Source organism: Micromesistius poutassou, assembly GCF_964030765.1.
Source record: "Micromesistius poutassou genome assembly, chromosome: 7".
Classification (NCBI taxonomy): Eukaryota; Metazoa; Chordata; class Actinopteri; order Gadiformes; family Gadidae; genus Micromesistius; species Micromesistius poutassou.
In genome coordinates, this window is record NC_140277.1 from 1,529,023 (window position 1) to 1,546,508 (window position 17,486).

General features: G+C 45.2%; 1 protein-coding gene across 3 annotated transcripts in view; it reads left to right on the plus strand.

Moving 5' to 3' along the window:
- Nucleotides 1-17,486, plus strand: part of nrxn1a (neurexin 1a) — a gene marked incomplete at its 5' end in the record, with an annotated part of 227,275 nt that overhangs the window by 176,701 nt on the left and 33,088 nt on the right. For all 3 annotated transcript variants that reach the window (XM_084470078.1, XM_084470079.1, XM_084470077.1), the window contains one exon: nucleotides 13,692-13,863. In XM_084470078.1, coding sequence (XP_084326204.1) covers nucleotides 13,692-13,863 — 172 coding nt within the window. The remainder of the gene's footprint in view (nucleotides 1-13,691; nucleotides 13,864-17,486) is intronic.

Genomic DNA, 17,486 nt, shown 5'->3' on the forward strand with positions numbered 1-17,486 from the left:
CCATGGCGATACCCCGCTGTCTCAGGCAGGCGCTGAATGGGGGGGGGGGGGCTTCAGCGGAGAGGCAGGAGTAATGGGCTGTGATGCTGGGAGAGCCGGGGAATAGCCTGTGATCGCTATCTGTGTGTCGGGCAGAGACGCGGCAACATGATGTAAACCCTGATGGAGAGAGATAGGATGAGGTGGACCTTATTGCTTTAGTCCAGGCCAGTTCCCTAGGAGACGGCCGCGCTGGCCGACCCCTAACGGCTCAGGACTCCTCTCTGTATCCCAGCGCGCGTAGCCGCGTCCATCGGCTAGCTTCTTCCTCCTCTGTGTCGTTTTCACCCTTCTCTTTCGCCCGGTTTACTTTCCTTACCCCCCCCCCCCCCCCCCCCCCCACCCACCCACTTACCCCCACAACCCTACTTTGATCTGCCTTCCTCTTTTACTCTCTGTTTTCCACTCAATCACTCCCTCTCTCTCTCTCTCTCTCTCTCTCTCTCTCTCTCTCTCTCTCTCTCTCTCTCTCTCTCCGTCCTACCTTGGATCTCTCCCCTCTCTCCCCACCTTTCTCCATAAGCAATCGCTTCCCGTGTGTCAGGCTCCGCAGCAGAGAGCAGAGATTAACGATAGTTGGGGTCCTTTAGCTGCTTCTGATTTTCTATTATAAAAACTGAGCTGTCGTGGCCAGGCTGTATTTTCTGTATGGTCGGTGGTGTTGATGCCGGCTAGAATTGCTGTGTTATCATTGGAATTGAATGTGTATATCATAACGCATATACAGTATACCATCAAATGGAAGAAGATGGAAGACCTGGTCTGAGCCTGTGTTTCGCAGTACTGCCTAACTGCTGCATAGATTATCTTTGCGTGTGACAACGCCCACCTTTCCGTTATGGCTACTGGCACTTGGGGGAACAGTGAGCATAGCGCATTTCATGTAAAACGGGATTAATGTCCCACCAAAAAAAACGTTAAATTATGTATTTGCGTATTTTCATATCGGAGCACGGTTAGACACACATTTTAGTCCTTACGTACTATCAATGTTAAGGAAGTCTCGCGCATAAATAATTCAGCAAGTCCACTCGTTTGTAGGGTGATGGAGTGAAATTCTAATGTGTATTCTGAACTGAAAGCTTAAATCAGGTGTGTCCTGGAAAACAAGGACACTCTAATGTTCCTTCTAATGTACCTTAAAAGAACGTTCTTTCAACATTTACAAAAGCTCATCTCATTAAAAACCAAGGGCTCTCTTCTCGTTACAGTCAGATGGAAAAGGCAAGTAGGGGAAATTGCTGGACAGGGCTTATCCCTGACCTTGTTCTTGCATATTTATTAAAGTATGCAGCCCTTTGTCACCCACCTGATCTAAAGATGCATTGGTCATCAATTTCACCGTGATGAATTATGGAGGAATATGTTAAAAAGAGGACCACACGACCAATTAGTGAGACGAGGGACGTGTTTGTATGCGTGTGGTTGTCGTGTGTGTGTGTGTGTGTGTGTGTGTGTGTGTGTTACTAAATAAATAATAAATACTGTAAACAAATTTAAATAATAATATAAATGTAATACATTTAATTTCCTCCGGGATCCACAAAGTCATCTGTGTCTGGATAGTTCCGGAAGTTTCACTGTTCACAGTCACACACCTGTTCTCTGGATAGCCACGCGGCTCAGGCAAACTCGAGCGGACGCAGGCCAACGCACACCGTACGAGCACAGGCAAAGGACACAGAGAGCGGCACGCAACCACCAGAGCTACGGGAGCAGGAGAACGCGTGGGAGAACCCACATGAGGAGAATGAGAGGAGGGAGGGAAAGCCCGTTGGAAGTGTGAGGAATAAAGCCAGGGTAAACCAAGGCGTAGTGGTATAGCGAAACGAGGGGCAGGGGGGGTGGTGGGGTGGTGGGGGGGGGGCGGCAGCGGGGGGGACACGGTGCCTAAGGCCCGACGGCACCAGTCCAAGTATCATACTCTATTAACATCCCAGCCCAGCACTAATTCTCAGTCTATTTCAGACCATTAATTATGCGCACCATCAGTTCCAGCTCACTTGGCCTGACACAAGTCTTCATCACAATCCCCCAGTCCCCAACGGTTCATGTTTTACTCCAAAATCATCTGTCGTTTACATATTCATGATGCTATGGAGAGGGGGAAATTACACTTTAAGTTTGTGCAATGATGGAGCTGCTGCTATAAGGACATAGAGGGAGCCAAATGCAATCTGCGTAAGCGCCGTTGAAGCTCAGGGATGCGGCAGGCACTGAAAGTCCCGCGGCCTCTATATGAGGACAGTTTATGAACATTATTTCACCCGCAAACCACAGATCCGGGGCTGTACCTTCAGGGTTAAAGATGTCAGCAAAGCACAGCGAGATGCCAAAGCCGACCCCGTTTTTTTTTTTTTTCCTCAGGCTGTGTACCCAATCTAGAAATTGTCCCCGATGCAGAAATGTGCGAGTTACACGTGGAAACAAGGTTGTCAGCATATTAGCCTCTTCTCCTTGTCAGGCCAGTTGTCTGACAGTGCTGAATGTAAGTTAGTGGGTTACGGGTTTCTGTCCGCTATTCTCTGAGCTCTTCCGTAGATGATGCTATCTTGGATTGCACATGTCAACCTGTTTAGACCGCAGCATTGTAAGTGCACTTCATGGGATTGCTTCGGAGGCCACTCCACTGTCTTGAGTTTCAGCACTGGGGAAAGTATTTGTGTGATCCAACTCTTTGTTCCCCTTCCCAGAATCAATTTCCTCTAATTAGAGAATATGTAATTGCGACCCCTCATAGTTAAACGAGCAAAATATGTCAATAAATGAGTCTGAATACCATTCAGCCTCCTGTGTTGGGCGGACTTGCAAAGTTCACCGTCACCCTAAAGATTATCGATTGATGCACATCAAAATGACAAATGGACTGAGTGGAAATAAATGAAGGTGTATCTTGTGTGTGTGTGTGTGTGTGTGTGTGTGCGTGCGTGCGTGCGTGCGTGCGTGCGTGCGTGCGTGCGTGCGTGTGGGAAGGCAGGGCTGATCAATGCTTACCCTCGTACGCCAACCAGTGTCAGCCGTACCTGCACCGCCGCGCAGTTCATCGATTCCACCGGTTTAGAGATAAGTAAACAACAACAAACAAAAAGAACCACACTGACACGAGCACACGAGCATTCGCTCGACAACGGCGAAAAAACAGACGGCTCCCACTTGACATCGTCGAAACTGTCAAGTGGTGCCTTTGCACTGAGCGGCTTTCGACCTCCGTCCGTCCGTGACTACAAATGCTACGCCCCCCCCCCCCGTACGCTACCTTCCGGAACATTAGCATGTCTGCGAGACGCACGGCCTGGGGAGACGGCGTCGACGGCGCGGTACAAAGCGCCCCCCCCGGGATAAAAGCCCGCTCAGCACGGTCAGCACCGCCGCGTTTTGCCACGCGTCCACACGTCAGTCTCTCGGTGGCAAGGTGTCATGGCCGTCATCATCGTCAAGCGCTTCTCCTTCAAGCGGAGGAGCTGTCAGCCCCGCAGTCTGACGGGAGAGAACTCCCTTCCCCGCGCGAACCTCGCCGTTTACAAGTGCGGGGTTCACACATTTCACGCTAAACGTCAGGAGAGAATAATTGGAGCCGATCTATATCAGAGCTAAGTCGTAGGCAGACATTTGGTTATCCAGGATAATGTCCTTTAGAATTCATCATGTTTTAACACCGACATTGAACATGCACCGTTACAATTTACACGTCATTAATGAAGTGTGTGTTATGTACGTAGGCTTTTTGTTCCTCCTAATTATCACGAGCTGTCTCCGTTCATATGATTACGCAGAGGGAATGGCTGACACTTTTTTGAAGGATGTGTGGAGGGGGGGTGTGGGTGTGTTGGCGGGGTTCGGGGAGGGGAATGTGATTTCTTCAGGGCCCCGTCTTGTTTAGCGGTTTTGTAACGATCGCTTCCCCAGGCTGAACTGCTCATACCACCCGAACGTCAGAAAAACAGAGGGAGGGATGGAGGGAGGGAGGGAGAGAGAGGGGGAGGGCGAGAGAGAGAGAGGCACTGTGTACAACAACTGAACGTCAGAAAAACAGAGGGAGAGAGAGAGAGAGAGATGGAGGGAGAGAGAGAGAGGGGGAGAGAGAGAGGCACTGTGTACAACAACCAAACGTCAGAAAAACAGAGGGAGAGAGAGAGAAAGATGGAGGGAGAGAGAGAGGGAGAGAGAAAGAGAGAGGGAGGGGGGTAGAGAGAGAAAGGGAGATAGAGAAAGGGAGGAGAGAGAGAGAAATAGAGGGGGGAGAGAGAGCAGGCAGACAGCTTGACACAGGACAGGGGAGTGAGTTGAATTCAACATTTTTCCGGCATGAGGTGTGAGACTCGAGAGGTGGTGATGGCTGTTCTCTACTGCTTGTCAAAACAAGACGAGAGTAACAAGAAAAGCACACCGTCGGAAATGCACTTTGGGTTTATTATCAAGACGTATGATAGCTACACACTCCAGAAAGGCTTTCGACAGCCGATCGATGTGTTTAGCATGGCTGGTCATAACTGGTGCCCTGATCAAAAGCCTTCATTCCTTTGCATGATGTGGATATCCTCTTGCCATTCAGTCCCCTGGTTGTAACGGTGCAGAGAGTGATGTTATCTTGAATCCCTGGATCCATGTTTGGTCGTAGTCCTGTCAACATGCAAAGGACTTAAACGGTTTTATCAACTAGGAAGCTATCAAAGTTGGAATGCCATTACGGTGTCGTCATTTGATTTGAAACGACGTGCTCCTCACCTCCACAAAGTGAGTGAGAATATCAGCGTTAATAGAGTGTCTGAAATCTGTTTATCACACATATTGTATCACTTGGGAGATTATATTAACATATTCATATAAAGAGAAACCTGTTAAAAAATAAATGGGAAGATGATACATATATATATTATAATAATATTAGTAGTAATATAATAATAGATATTAAGATAGATATTATATATAGTTACTATGCAACAAATAGCTGGAATAAACTTTAAGACTTGCCCCAACTCTGACAGCTTTTAAAACAAGACTGAAGACTTTTATGTTTGCTTTAGCTTTCTGCTAAATCTTAAATCTACAATGCTTTTTTAACTTTGCCTTTATTTTCTATCTATTTTTTTTATTTTATTACTAACTTTGCCTTTATTTTCTATTTTTACCAGAGACATGATCTGATACCAGAGAGACTGGGTTAGAGTCCTAGAATCTGGGTTGGAGTCCCAGAGAAAGGACCAAGTTCCTTTAGGTCGGGTTAGAGTCCCGACGTGGGTAAGGACCAAGTTCCTTTAGGTTGGGTTAGAGTCCCGACGTGGGTAAGGACCAAGTTCCTTTAGGTCGGGTCGGAGTGCACTTTCTAAAATGTTTTTTTTTTACTTTGCTTTTATTTTCTATATATTTTACTTTTCTTACTTATCTATTATTTTCTTTTATTGTATGACAATGTTTATATGTGAAGCACCTTGTGTATGAAAAGTGCTCTATAAATAAAGCTGCCTTGCCTTGCCTATATAACAAGTTAATAAAACAAGTAAATACACCCAAAAAGAGCTTGGGAAATCTAAGGTTGGGTTAGGGAAATAAAATTAAATCCAGTTCATGAATTAATGAATAACTATTTCCGAAAGGACATAGCCCTAACAGTAAATCAAAACAATGATTCACTGCTCTTCTCTCTCCGCCCGTGGCCTCGGTTCTGTCTGAGAAAGGAAAATTGATATTATATTACAAACACTTTTATTTTATTTATTTTCTTGTCTTTAACTCAGCCACATATTACTCTGTCTACTCTTAACTTTAACAGGCCAAAAGCAGGGAAACGGGGCCAGGGAACCGCTTAATCTGATTGTGGAATTACGTTTTTAAAATAACACGAATGCACTCGTAGTCCTACTTTAGCTCCGGAAAATGTGGGCCAACTCTGCAGCTCTTCCTCTGAGGGTTCAGTTAAGCATGAGCCTTGTCAACTAAACAGCTACCAGCGCTAGAACCCTTTAATTAATTCCACTGTTTGCGGATAAATTGATCTTAACGTGGAGAAGGAAGGGGGGGGGGGGATGCAGGGAAAGGCTGAGGCTTTGTGTTGTGACTCATTAAAACACACCAAGAACACAAGTGACAAACGCACATTAGTGGGAGAGAGATCACCAAAGAGCCCTCCTCTGTAGTGAGAGACACATGGATGGCGGGAAAATAAATAAATAAATAAAAGAGTGCGCTCATAACAAATTGGACTGATGGGAAATAATGTGGGAGCACTTAAAAAAAAGAGAAAAGTCATCCATGAAATTACTTGTTGCGTCCTTTAAAATATCTTGATTGATGGTGGCAATTTTAAAGCGTGGTGGCTTTCCAGCTCCCTTGAGGGAGTGAGATGGCCGTATGGGTTTCTGGTGACGAAAATACACAAGAAAAATACATCCCTTCAGCCTTCCATGCATGCTCCTCCAACAGCAGGTACTCAAACAGACGCTTTTTTTTAAAGTGTCTTGTTCAAATAGTGGTCCCACAGATTAATTAACACAATATGATTTACAGGCTCAAACCAAGAGCCTGCTTCTGCGCTTGTTAAGTGGGGCCTTGAAGCAAGAACGCTTCACCGGAGAGTCCCACAGTGGTAAACAAACATGAATACAAGGACTACTTACGTTGAAAGGTACTCTTGGAAGCGGTGGCATCAGGAAATAATCAATAGAATAGAATAGAAGAAGAATAGAATAGAAGGCACATACAGCCAGCCGACATGGCCTGGAGTGTGCAGTGGGCATAGTATGCTCAATAAAGAACGATGATAAATAAAGAGGGAGTGTGGAAAGTGTAGGAAAACATGACGGAACTCGGCAATATGATTACAACGCCAATCATGGCGGCCGGCGTGGAGGGATGCGTTGTACATCGCCGCCCCGCGTGAAGGGGCACCTCTCGAGTGCTGGAGCGCGCTCGCCGCTGGTGAAAGTGGCTTCCCGTTTGCCACTCCAATTCCAGGGTTGAAAGTTAAGCCTCCCTGACGCTTGAACCGCTGCTCACTGCCTTTTGAGCCACCACCTCCACGTCGGCTCCTGCTTTTACCCCTCGTTGAACGAGGCCCGGTGACGAGGAGGCTCGGCGGCCGTCGTGTTCCAACGGCGAGGTTCCGTGACGTTCCTTCCTCCCGTTTTCACCGCTCTCGTCCTCTTCCTCATCGGCAGGTGCTGTCCGTGGTCTTGTTCTTTTTTTCCTCTCCCTGCTCTTGTGTTTATTTGTATTTCTATGCATGTGGATATGAGAAGATGGATAACACTTTGTGTGCGCACAATGTGCGGTATATATTCTATGTATCAGTCACCTTTGGTGAGGTTAGTCTGTCTGCTCCATGGGCTTTGTGTTGTCACGGCAGCGGCAGTCATACTCATCATGTTTTCCACAATGAAGGCTGAGCTGATATTAATTTAAGCTGATCTCATCTGAGGGGTTTTTGTGTTGGAGGTTTCTTCATCTTAATAGAGCCTCTAAGGGTTATTGAGGATTTGTTTTAACCACGGTCAAACTAATTAGCCATACAGGAAAGATATTAAATCCTTCCATTACCGAAACACGAAAGACTGTTAACCCTGATAATGAATAGCATAAGTAAAAAAAATATGATTGCTGTTCATTTATTAATATTATTATTAATGCAATTTTAATTTAAGGAAATGGAACACGATAGGAAAACTAAGAAATAGATATTAATTATTTTTATTCCATGTGTGTGTGTGTGTCTGTGTGTTCCATTTCCATGTGCCACTTTCCAGCCCTCCACAATGCCCACTAAGCAGGTCATGTCCTCGTACGGATTTAATACAAATAGGTACCCAGAATGCATTGCAAATGTTGTTCTCAAGCAGCAGGAAAAAGATGGCTGGTATCCAAGTTTTAAGTTGGGAAAGATAAATTCACCTGCAAAGGATATAATTTCTTAGTAAGTCTGAGTAATATTTTATTTTTACTCAGAACTAAAATAAATATAGAAATTTTTTTTTTTCTTTTTTTTTTTAATTTGATGTAGAAAAGGCCACAGATACGTGGGGGCCTTCATTTTTATGCCTTTAATTTGTTAGCATTGCACACAAAAAATCTCCCAGTCAATACATCTATATCCAATGCTGCTACAAGGGATTATGTGTTACGCAGAAATCCTAAAATGTAGTAAATGTAGAAACACGAAGTAGATACATCAGGCGCCCACATCTTGCCAAAGTGCTTATCACACGCCTCATTGTATATCTATGACGCTTTATGGCTCTGAGTGCTGCTCTGGAGGGGCATTCACCCATCTAGTGCACTCCAAAATGAGAGGGAGGTTTAAGGGAAATGAATGGGACATACCAGTGAGTCATCTGCTTTAAGGCATGCGTTCTTCCCTCTCTCTGCCTCTCATACGTGTTTTAATGCGTTGTCATTGTGTTGCTGATCAAGCCCCCCATTTTGTTTAGCTAATTGGACTAATGTGGCTACCGATAGTCCTTGCATGGGCTCGTCCAATATTCTGTGGGAATAGATAGAAAGTGTATGAGTGGCCTTGGAAAGGAACCGTGATGAAGGTCATATGGCCCTTCAAACGAGGGCCTACTGTCAGAAGCAGACACACAATAGAATCACCCGAAACCAAAATCGATTTATGTGACTGGAAGAGAACTCAATTTCAGATATCTGTTCACCTCACTTGATAGACATTGTCGCACGAGGGCCAAAAAGGAGCAAGGAGAAAGACTTTCTAGTCAGGCTGCAAATGTTAGCTCTAAGAAAGACGAGTAGGTTTCTCTCTAGCTGAAAGGCCTAAACGGGAATATGTTTTACATTAATGAGAGGGTGAAAACTGTTTAATTTGCTAGTCTGCCCACAGTAAACTGTATAAACTTTCTTTAACATTACTTTGGTCTTGTGTCACCAAAAAAAAAGAAAATTGTATCGTTGAATTATACATAAGCGGGGACTCGTGTACTCAAATTACTCCCTGCTTTAATGGTAAAAAATAAGACTCACCTATTGTTTTCTCTCTCAGGAGCCCTGCTTTAATACAGCTGATGAGTTATTAACTGGAGATATTTGATGAAACTCGCTGCAGAAATGCACTTGATAGACTCTCGTTGCAATAGAAACAATTTTAGCCCAACTTTACAGATAATTAGGCACTTTCGCTGGCAGACTTGATTTTAAAATAAGCAAAGCTTCCAGAGCCTGCACTTAAACCCTGGATCTCAGTGGGTTCAGTAATAGGGGGGCGCTGGGTAAGTTGAAGGACGGGGGGCTCCTCCTTGTGCAACTTCACTTTACAGCTCATAATCTGTTTTAGAAGTTGAATATCACGCAGCTACACCTGCATGTATTTTCCCTATTCCGTTGATTCCACTCCTCCTGCAATTGCACACGTCCTGTCCCGGAGGGATGCAGGGGGTTTCCATCAAGTGTCACTTCAGGGAAAAGGACATCCTGAAGACGATTTGTTTCTGCTTCTTGAGAATGTGTGCCGCAAGGTTAAATGGGTGATCCAGGAGTGCACCGTCCCTATTGGTTTCAGAAGGCTAAAAGACAATATCTCATTGTCTCTTACATTTTCAGACTGTAGTTTGCTGCTCACTAAGGCTTTTAGCTTTAGTCTTGTTCCTCTGTGCAACATTTGCAGAGTTAGATCTCTGTTTCGGGACCACAGTGGTGGAACAAGCTCCATGCCGATCGCACAGTCGCTCGCCACCTCCCGCAAAAGACTCAAAACTCACCTGTTCAGAGTTCGCCCACTATTGTATGTTGTACGTCCTAACACTTGTACATGTACATACTTAATGTACGTTGTATTTATTCATAGTACTTAATTGTGTAGCATCTGCAGTAGCTAGCTATCGATGCTGTGTACGGGGAATGGGGTTAGAGTAGCAATTGTTAGTACTCCCACTTGGTTCTATGAACATCTTTACTGTACCTACAGCGATATATTGTTTCACTTCTTATGACAAATGTACTTATTGTAAGTCACTTTGGATAAAAGCGTCTGCTAAATGCCCTAAAAGGTAAATGCGAATGTAATTGTTAAATGTTGTAGCGAGCGAAAACGACCCACTCGGGTGTGCTTGTTTATGTGCGAAAGCATAATGACGTGTCTATGCTACTCTGTTGATGTCTCTGTGCGTTTCTGCGGGAGCGTCTCTGTGCGTGTGAAGGCGGGGATCTGCCTGGGAGGCTCGCTGCTTTGTGCCCGTCTCTCTGTCCCAAGGTGGTCCTTCACGACGGCAGTATCTCACAGTGCTCATGGGCTTCACTTTGTTTCACACTGAGTGAACTCAATGTAAGCGTTGAAAAAAGGAGCGGTGGTGCCTATTTCGAATCTGCCTGTACAGAATATAGCGTATGTAAGTCGCAGGCTGCACGCTACAGAAATATGACACCGTTGGGCAGTTTTCTCTCGCCTAATTACTCCATAGCTGCTGTAAATTTCATTAACAAGCTTTGCCTTAAAAAGCCAAAAGAAGGCAGCAGAAAACTGTCAGGGGTAATTAAAAGATAAGGATGGTAGAAGAGAAGGGGTTGTCGTCACCACTTAGGCTCCTTGAGTCATCAAGCTCCTACACACACGCACACATGCACGCACGCACGCACACACACACACACACACGAGAAGCCATGACGAAGGTGTTCTGCCACCTGCCCACAGACCCCGTCGCTGACACGTGCGCCCGGGGTGGAAAACTCACAGCCCCTCCGCGGTGTGCCCAGGCGCCGAGATATGAAATGTGACGGGTGCACAATTATTGTAGACGTGAATGACTCGTAAACAAGCGCAGCGCTCGGAAGATCCGACTCTTGGGAGATGCCTTTTTTTAGGTTGCATCTTCTCTAAGTGTGGAATTCTGTGTGTTAAATTGTGTAAATCCATTACGCTAAGTAGCTATGTGTTTCTATGTCGAGTGCAACTCTGTAAAAAAACGCCTTAACGCCCCGTGTATTTTTCCACTGCAGCATCTTAACCTTCCAGGGGCAAGGAAGCATAGAAAATGAGAAGGAGACGAAGGGAGAAAAAAAAAAAACATCATGGAGGAGAATTGCGGATCAACTTCATCAGTTAATTAAACTCTATTTCTGTTTGAAGAGCAATTAATCAAGGCGGCGTGCAGGGTGTCAGGCAGGGCTGAGTTCTTTAGGGTGCGGGCGCCATGCCGTCGACTCCCAAAGGGGGAACAGCCCAGCAGGCAGCGGCGGCGGCGGCGGCGGCGGCGTCTGCGGGGTGAGCGGGTGTTGGGGGCCCGGGGGCCCGGGCGAGATTCGCTTGGTTTACATAAGCAGCTATCAATCACCCACTGACATAAGCCTACTCCCTATTACAGCCTCCGGATTAGACTCTGCTCGCCGCCTCGAGGGGCCCACGGCGCGTCTAAGTGCGTCCTAAGGAATTTTAGGGGGTGGAGGGGTAGAGGGGTGGGCTGGGGGTGGTGGGGTCTCGTGCAAAATACTGGATTATATTTTAAGATAATGAGATTTGTGCTCCAAACCAATTGCCGCTTCCAATCTCAGACGCCATGATGCTTGCGGTTTATCGGGTCCCAGTGTGGGGTTCAAGTGTTTAACCTCGTGACACCCCCCCCACCCCCCCACCCCCGCCGTACAACTGTAAACAACATGTTTTGTTTTGGTATTTTCTTCATTGGCCCATCAACTACCTCCTCCTATCTCGGATAGCTGAAGCAGACGTTTCGAATAAGTTTGCAATTTGTGACTAAATCCGGTGAATTTATTAATGAGACCGTAGGGAACATTAAAAGTCAATTGAAGGAGGCTATTAAAAGCGGGAATTTAATTGGGTTAGTCTCAGCTGCTTTTTTTTTTCAAGAGCAAAAGTGCTATAAAGCATTGCATTAATGTGTTTCAGTGACTAATAGTCCTTGAAAGAAAATTCCCTTTCATACTTAAATAATATATTCTATTCTCAACTTGAGGAATGCTCTAATGGACTTCTTATAAAGAAATCCACAAAGCACTGTTAAAAGTATGTTGAGATGCATTTGGCAGGGTGTCATAAGGCTTTCTCATCGGGACAATGTGTTTGATGCACTATGAAAACGTTCCCAACATAAGCGTTCCTCTTATGGAAGACGAACAATGTTATTTTCGATTAAAACCACCACTCTCCACTAAAGTATCACACAGCTCCTTGGCCCATCCTGCTTGTATGCATCCCATGTATGTGCCGTCCATTTAAAAAAAAAAAAGACCCAGAAGACTTGAGGAAGTCTCTCCGCTGGGCTGGGAGGTCTTCAGCTGGAGAAGCACTGTGTGAACCACTGGCTGGAGGGTGGCTTTAAGGCGACGCTGTGGATGTGACTCAAACTCCTCAATATGGGCGACTTCCCTCCTGAAGTAGATTACCACTGATACAGGGCTCAGCACACTCTCACTCACACACTGCCAGCACCCACACTTCACCCTCGCACATTTGTCGAGTTCTTCACACACACCCAGAAGGAAGACTGCTGCATGGTTGTAGTCGCTGTGGCACATATAGAGCTAGAGCTTTATTCCCGGGTTTATCCCTTCTACAATGGGGAATCTGTGTCCTGTGGCTTGATTCTTATCAGAGGGTGTAATCTGCGTTGAAATTACATTTACATTTAAATTACAATTTCATTTTCAGTTGTCCTGGATTTAGTAACATGGTGTGACACGTTACAAATGTTTTTAATTGCGCTTTTGCTTCTGGCTCTGGAGAAGAACGCTATGCTTGTTCTGCACTTAAAGAGGTGTGTGTGTGTGTGTGTGTGTGTGTGTGTGTGTGTGTGTGTGTGTGTGTGTGTGTGTGTGTGTGTGTTTGTATAGGAGTGCATCTGGGTGCAGAAGAGGGAGCAAGTGAGAGATACAGCGTGCAAAAGGGGCAGAGAGAGAGAGAGAGAGAGAGAGAGAGAGAGAGAGAGAGAGAGAGAGAGAGAGAGAGAGAGAGAGAGAGAGAGAGAGATGGTTATGTAGCATGGTGCTGCTGACTGGATAATGGCATGCAGAGTGCTGCGCCTTTAGGTGGAGCCTCCAACCAGATGCTCCCTTTCCCTGCTCCTCATACGCAACGCTAGAACGAGAGAGGGGGAGAGAGAGAGAGGGAGAGGGGGGGGGGGGGGGGGGGGGGGGCGGGAGAGAGAGATGCACTACGATATGTACTCGACCCCAGCTGGATTAAACAGAAGGTTTCAGGCACCCTGATTATGTTCTGTAACATGGGCTTACAACAGATAGCCATAATGTATACCACTGAGAAGGCAAAGGTTTCTGGTTGCCAACCTCCTCTGAGACTTCACCCCCCCCCCCCCGTGCTCTATTTGACATGATTACACTGTTGTCATGCTCTCTGTGTTATGCAGGAGTTGTTCCCTGCAGTTCATGTGATCCCCTCTCAGCCTCGTCCTGCGTCGACAAATTCAAATCCTCATCCTGCAATTTATGTCGGTCCAAAGTGATGTTGAGACTTGTTGTAATTTGGTAGATTGGCGGCCAGCCGGCCGGACCCCATGCCGTTTCTATCAGTGGAACTGTAATCAAAGAGAAGATTCAGCAAAACATTTTCTTTGGGGCCTTTTTGCTGGAAATCTTTCGAGGCGACTGTGTGAGGCGCATATGAATCCTCAAGAGTATGTATGCGTATCCAATTATTCAGGATTTAATCTGACACGTTTTTTCTTCTCTATTCCCAGGAAAAGGGGAACATCGCAGTGGTGTTCAATGTGGGGACCGAAGACATAAACATTGAGGAGAAGGCAAAGTTTGTAAATGATGGGAAGTACCATATAGTGAAGTTCACACGGAGTGGGGGTAATGCCACTCTGCAGGTGGATGACTTGCCCGTCATTGAGCGCTACCCCACAGGTGAGTGACCCAGCTTCTACTCCCATTGACTCTCTTCTTTGTAGACCAGGAGACCATCAACACCAGGCTGTTGATGGGTGCTCATTTTTCCTAGCTTGTGTTCTTTCCTTTATAGGCTCTGTGAAAATGATTTACTTGAGTTAGAAAGGTGTTGAATATTTTCTTCCCCCAATATCCAATGTCCTATTGATCTATTGGTTATCTCATTTGGGGTTGATAAAATCACCTCTGTTGTTATTTAACCCTTATACTACAGGGAACTTTTTTGTCTCAGTTTTGTATCTAATCTATTCTAATCATTTTGACTATAATGGTTGTGATTTGATTTTACTATACTCAGAAGTTGGTTTATGATCTGTTTCAACAGACTCATTAGAGACAATGGCTGCATTTCAAAACTATTAGTTTGATGCCACAATCTTTCACCACTTTCATTTACATAATTATTTGTTATTGCTATTACCGGTAGAATCTAATGGAATATGATGTTTATGTAAACAGAGCTAATGCAACACTAACTGACAATAGAGACAGGCGTTTTAGCTTTGGAAGGTTGAAGGTTTTGGGCAATGGCAAAAACAAAATCAAAACATACTCGTGATACATGGATCATGTAACCTTGCTTGAGTGAATTTGAATACATTGCTATCATTTGAGGTGAAGAAAATATTCAATACAGGTAGTCAATTCCTTTCCTTCAACTGTCATGCTTTTCAAGTAATTTGTTGCGTTAATTTTTGTTCAACTGTTTAGAGGCTTTGACAAAAGCTACAAAGGATTTCAACAGGTCTGTGATGTTCAAAGAGTATCTAAACCCCAATTGCAGAATGAACATGCACGGGCAATCGCAATCAGTCTCAATCCTTGTTTCATGCAGAGAATGTATTGCAGCACTTACAAATTTAGCCTCAAATGATTCGATGATGAGTGTGTACACAAAACAAGCGCGCATCAAGACAAATTCAACCTGTCTTTCTCCCCTTTTGTATTTTGCCTGGTGACCTTTTCTGGTATGTACGGAGCATTCATCCAAATGAAAGAAGGTTTTATGACTTGGAATTAATCCGCACTCCTCGCCGCAGGTAGAACAACTGACGCTAATGGTATTTGACATGCCATGGACACAGCAGAATGCAGCTGCTAAGACACTCAGACAGCATGATGTGAGACGCTGTGCAACCAAAGTTCTCATGTCGCTCATACGCATGAGATTCACCCGACGTCTCAACCCTACCCCTGTCATCTAATTAAAAACCAACCGACAGCTAAGCCAGCATTTGCGCTCCGTGCGACCCAAAGAAAAACAACCTGAACTATTGAGAACGTGTGAGAGTAAGTGTGCAGATGATTGAGATAAAAATACTTGAGTCCTTGTTGACGAGCAGAAGTGCCCCGAGCGAGTACCAAAACGACTTCTGCTGATTTATTCTCGACTCAACACATTTCAGTTGCTTATGCGTCCTTGAGAAACTTGAACGATCAATAAGTAGCTTGGCCTTCTTAGAATTCCCAACCACTTCTTTTTTGAATACTGTGAAAGGAGTGCAGGAATGTCTTTATCTTTAGAAGTGCTAGAAGAACTATTAAGGGCTTTAATTTGTCTAATTAATGTGAGCACAGTCTTGCAAGTCAAAATGTATCTAACACAAAAATATAAATCTTAAATATTTTCCGAAGGTTTGCTTAAAAGCGTCAGAGATAAGTGTGCATGTGAGATGAACATGCCTTGAATTTAGATACTATCGTGAGACCCAGGCCTTAGTTTGAACCACTCATATTAATATTCATAACACACTTGGTAAATGTACAATTTTAAATCAGATACAATAAGATGTACTCTAGCCCAGGAAAAGATTGCTATCCCTACCAATTCAGCCGTGTTTCAAAATGTCAGGTCTGGCTATTTTATAAGGCTGGTTGGAGACTAATTACCGCTGATTCCAATTACTGCTCTCTTTCCGTCTAACCCTGAGCACACAAAGCCATTATTCTCTCTGTTGGACTACAGTTTGATTAGGCTCCACGTTTGCCTCCCCTGCATTCATATACGAGGAGCCCATAGGCCACCCATAGGCCACTGGTCAAACAACAGTGGTCATAACAAGAGCAGACGCTCCAGACAGAATTGATGGCTTAAGTGGGGGAGGGACAGAGGGGAGATTATAGGGGAGGGGACTCTCTGTGTCAAAAACCAAGGGAATAATTATGCCACTAAGGCTTATATTGCTGCCCTTGTAATCTCATTACAAAGTCACACACTGCATACTTATAGGCCATTAAGTGCTGCTCAGAAAAAAATATTAGAATCTCAGTAAGAGTGTCGAGTGGAGATCTCCATGTACCGTAGCCACAGAGTCTCTGTGCTCCTCTGTTATTCTCCATTTCCTTTCTCCCGTTCGTGTTCTGTGGAACACCCACCAAAAAACGGACAGCTACTGAAAATATAAAAAAGAGGAAAATTCTGCCCTTCTTCTGGGTATTGGCCATGGAAGTAATTCTGTCACAATGGCACTGCAAGGCCTCTAGGGTACAGTGCTGTACACTATCTGAACGGCCAATGAAAGCGCTCTGCGCACAAAGATAATGGTGAGGGCCCTGGCCTTATTCTGCTACTGTTATCAGCAGAGCGTGATGCACTTACACCGTTCTTTTCCTCCCTCTTCTGCTACCCTCAGCTCTCCTTTGCTTCTATCTCTATTTCCCTCGCGCTCTCTCTGTCCCCCTGTTCTTTTCTCTTGTGCAAGTGGCCCTGCAGACTCGAGTGTGTGTGTGTGTCTGTGCGACCCTGTGTGTGTGTGTGTGTGTGTGTGTGTGTGTGTGTGTGTGTGTGTGTGTGTGTGTGTGTGTGTGTGCGTGTACGTGCATACGTGCGTGTGTGTATGCTTGGGCGTGAGTGTGTGTGCATGGGCATGCGTGTGTGTGCCTGTGTGTGTGTGTGTGTGTGTGTGTGTGTGTGTGTGTGGGGATAAAAGGAAGGAAAGGGGTGGTCCGAGTCCCAGTGCAGTTAGCTGTGTTGCTAATGAACAACCTTCCATGTCCAGGGCAGTCTATTGTACCATTCTGCTCTGCTCTCTATTTCATCCATTATCCTATTAAACCTATTGTGAAACTAATCGACCATCAGTAAGCATGCTTACAAAAGAACAAATGCTGCTGTGGCTTCACAATGGAATAGTACAAAATATATTTGTCTTACCCGCTTCTTTTCCAATTACCCAGGCTCTCTGAACACATATTAGCATATGTGTTGTTGTTTTTTTTCATCATCTTTAGAATGTCTCAAAGCCAGTACTGAGATAAAGCCCCTACCTTATCTGACCACTTTATTAACAACAACAACAACAACAACAGCAACAAAACAAGTGAGTGAGGACAAACTGGGTCAGGACAGTGGGACGGTTCTGCTGAATCGTTGCTGTCTGGCGGACGAGATAAGCCGGGCCTGTCCCACGCCAGGCCCAATCACCTCTCAGCAGCCGGCACAGTGGCCACTAACAGCCACCAGGATGAATGGGCTCCGATGCCCGGGAACCCAGGGGAGGGTATTGTTTAATGCAGCACAGTCTCTCCATGGGGATCGATACAGAACCAGACCTTGATTATATCCCTGCTTAATCAACCTG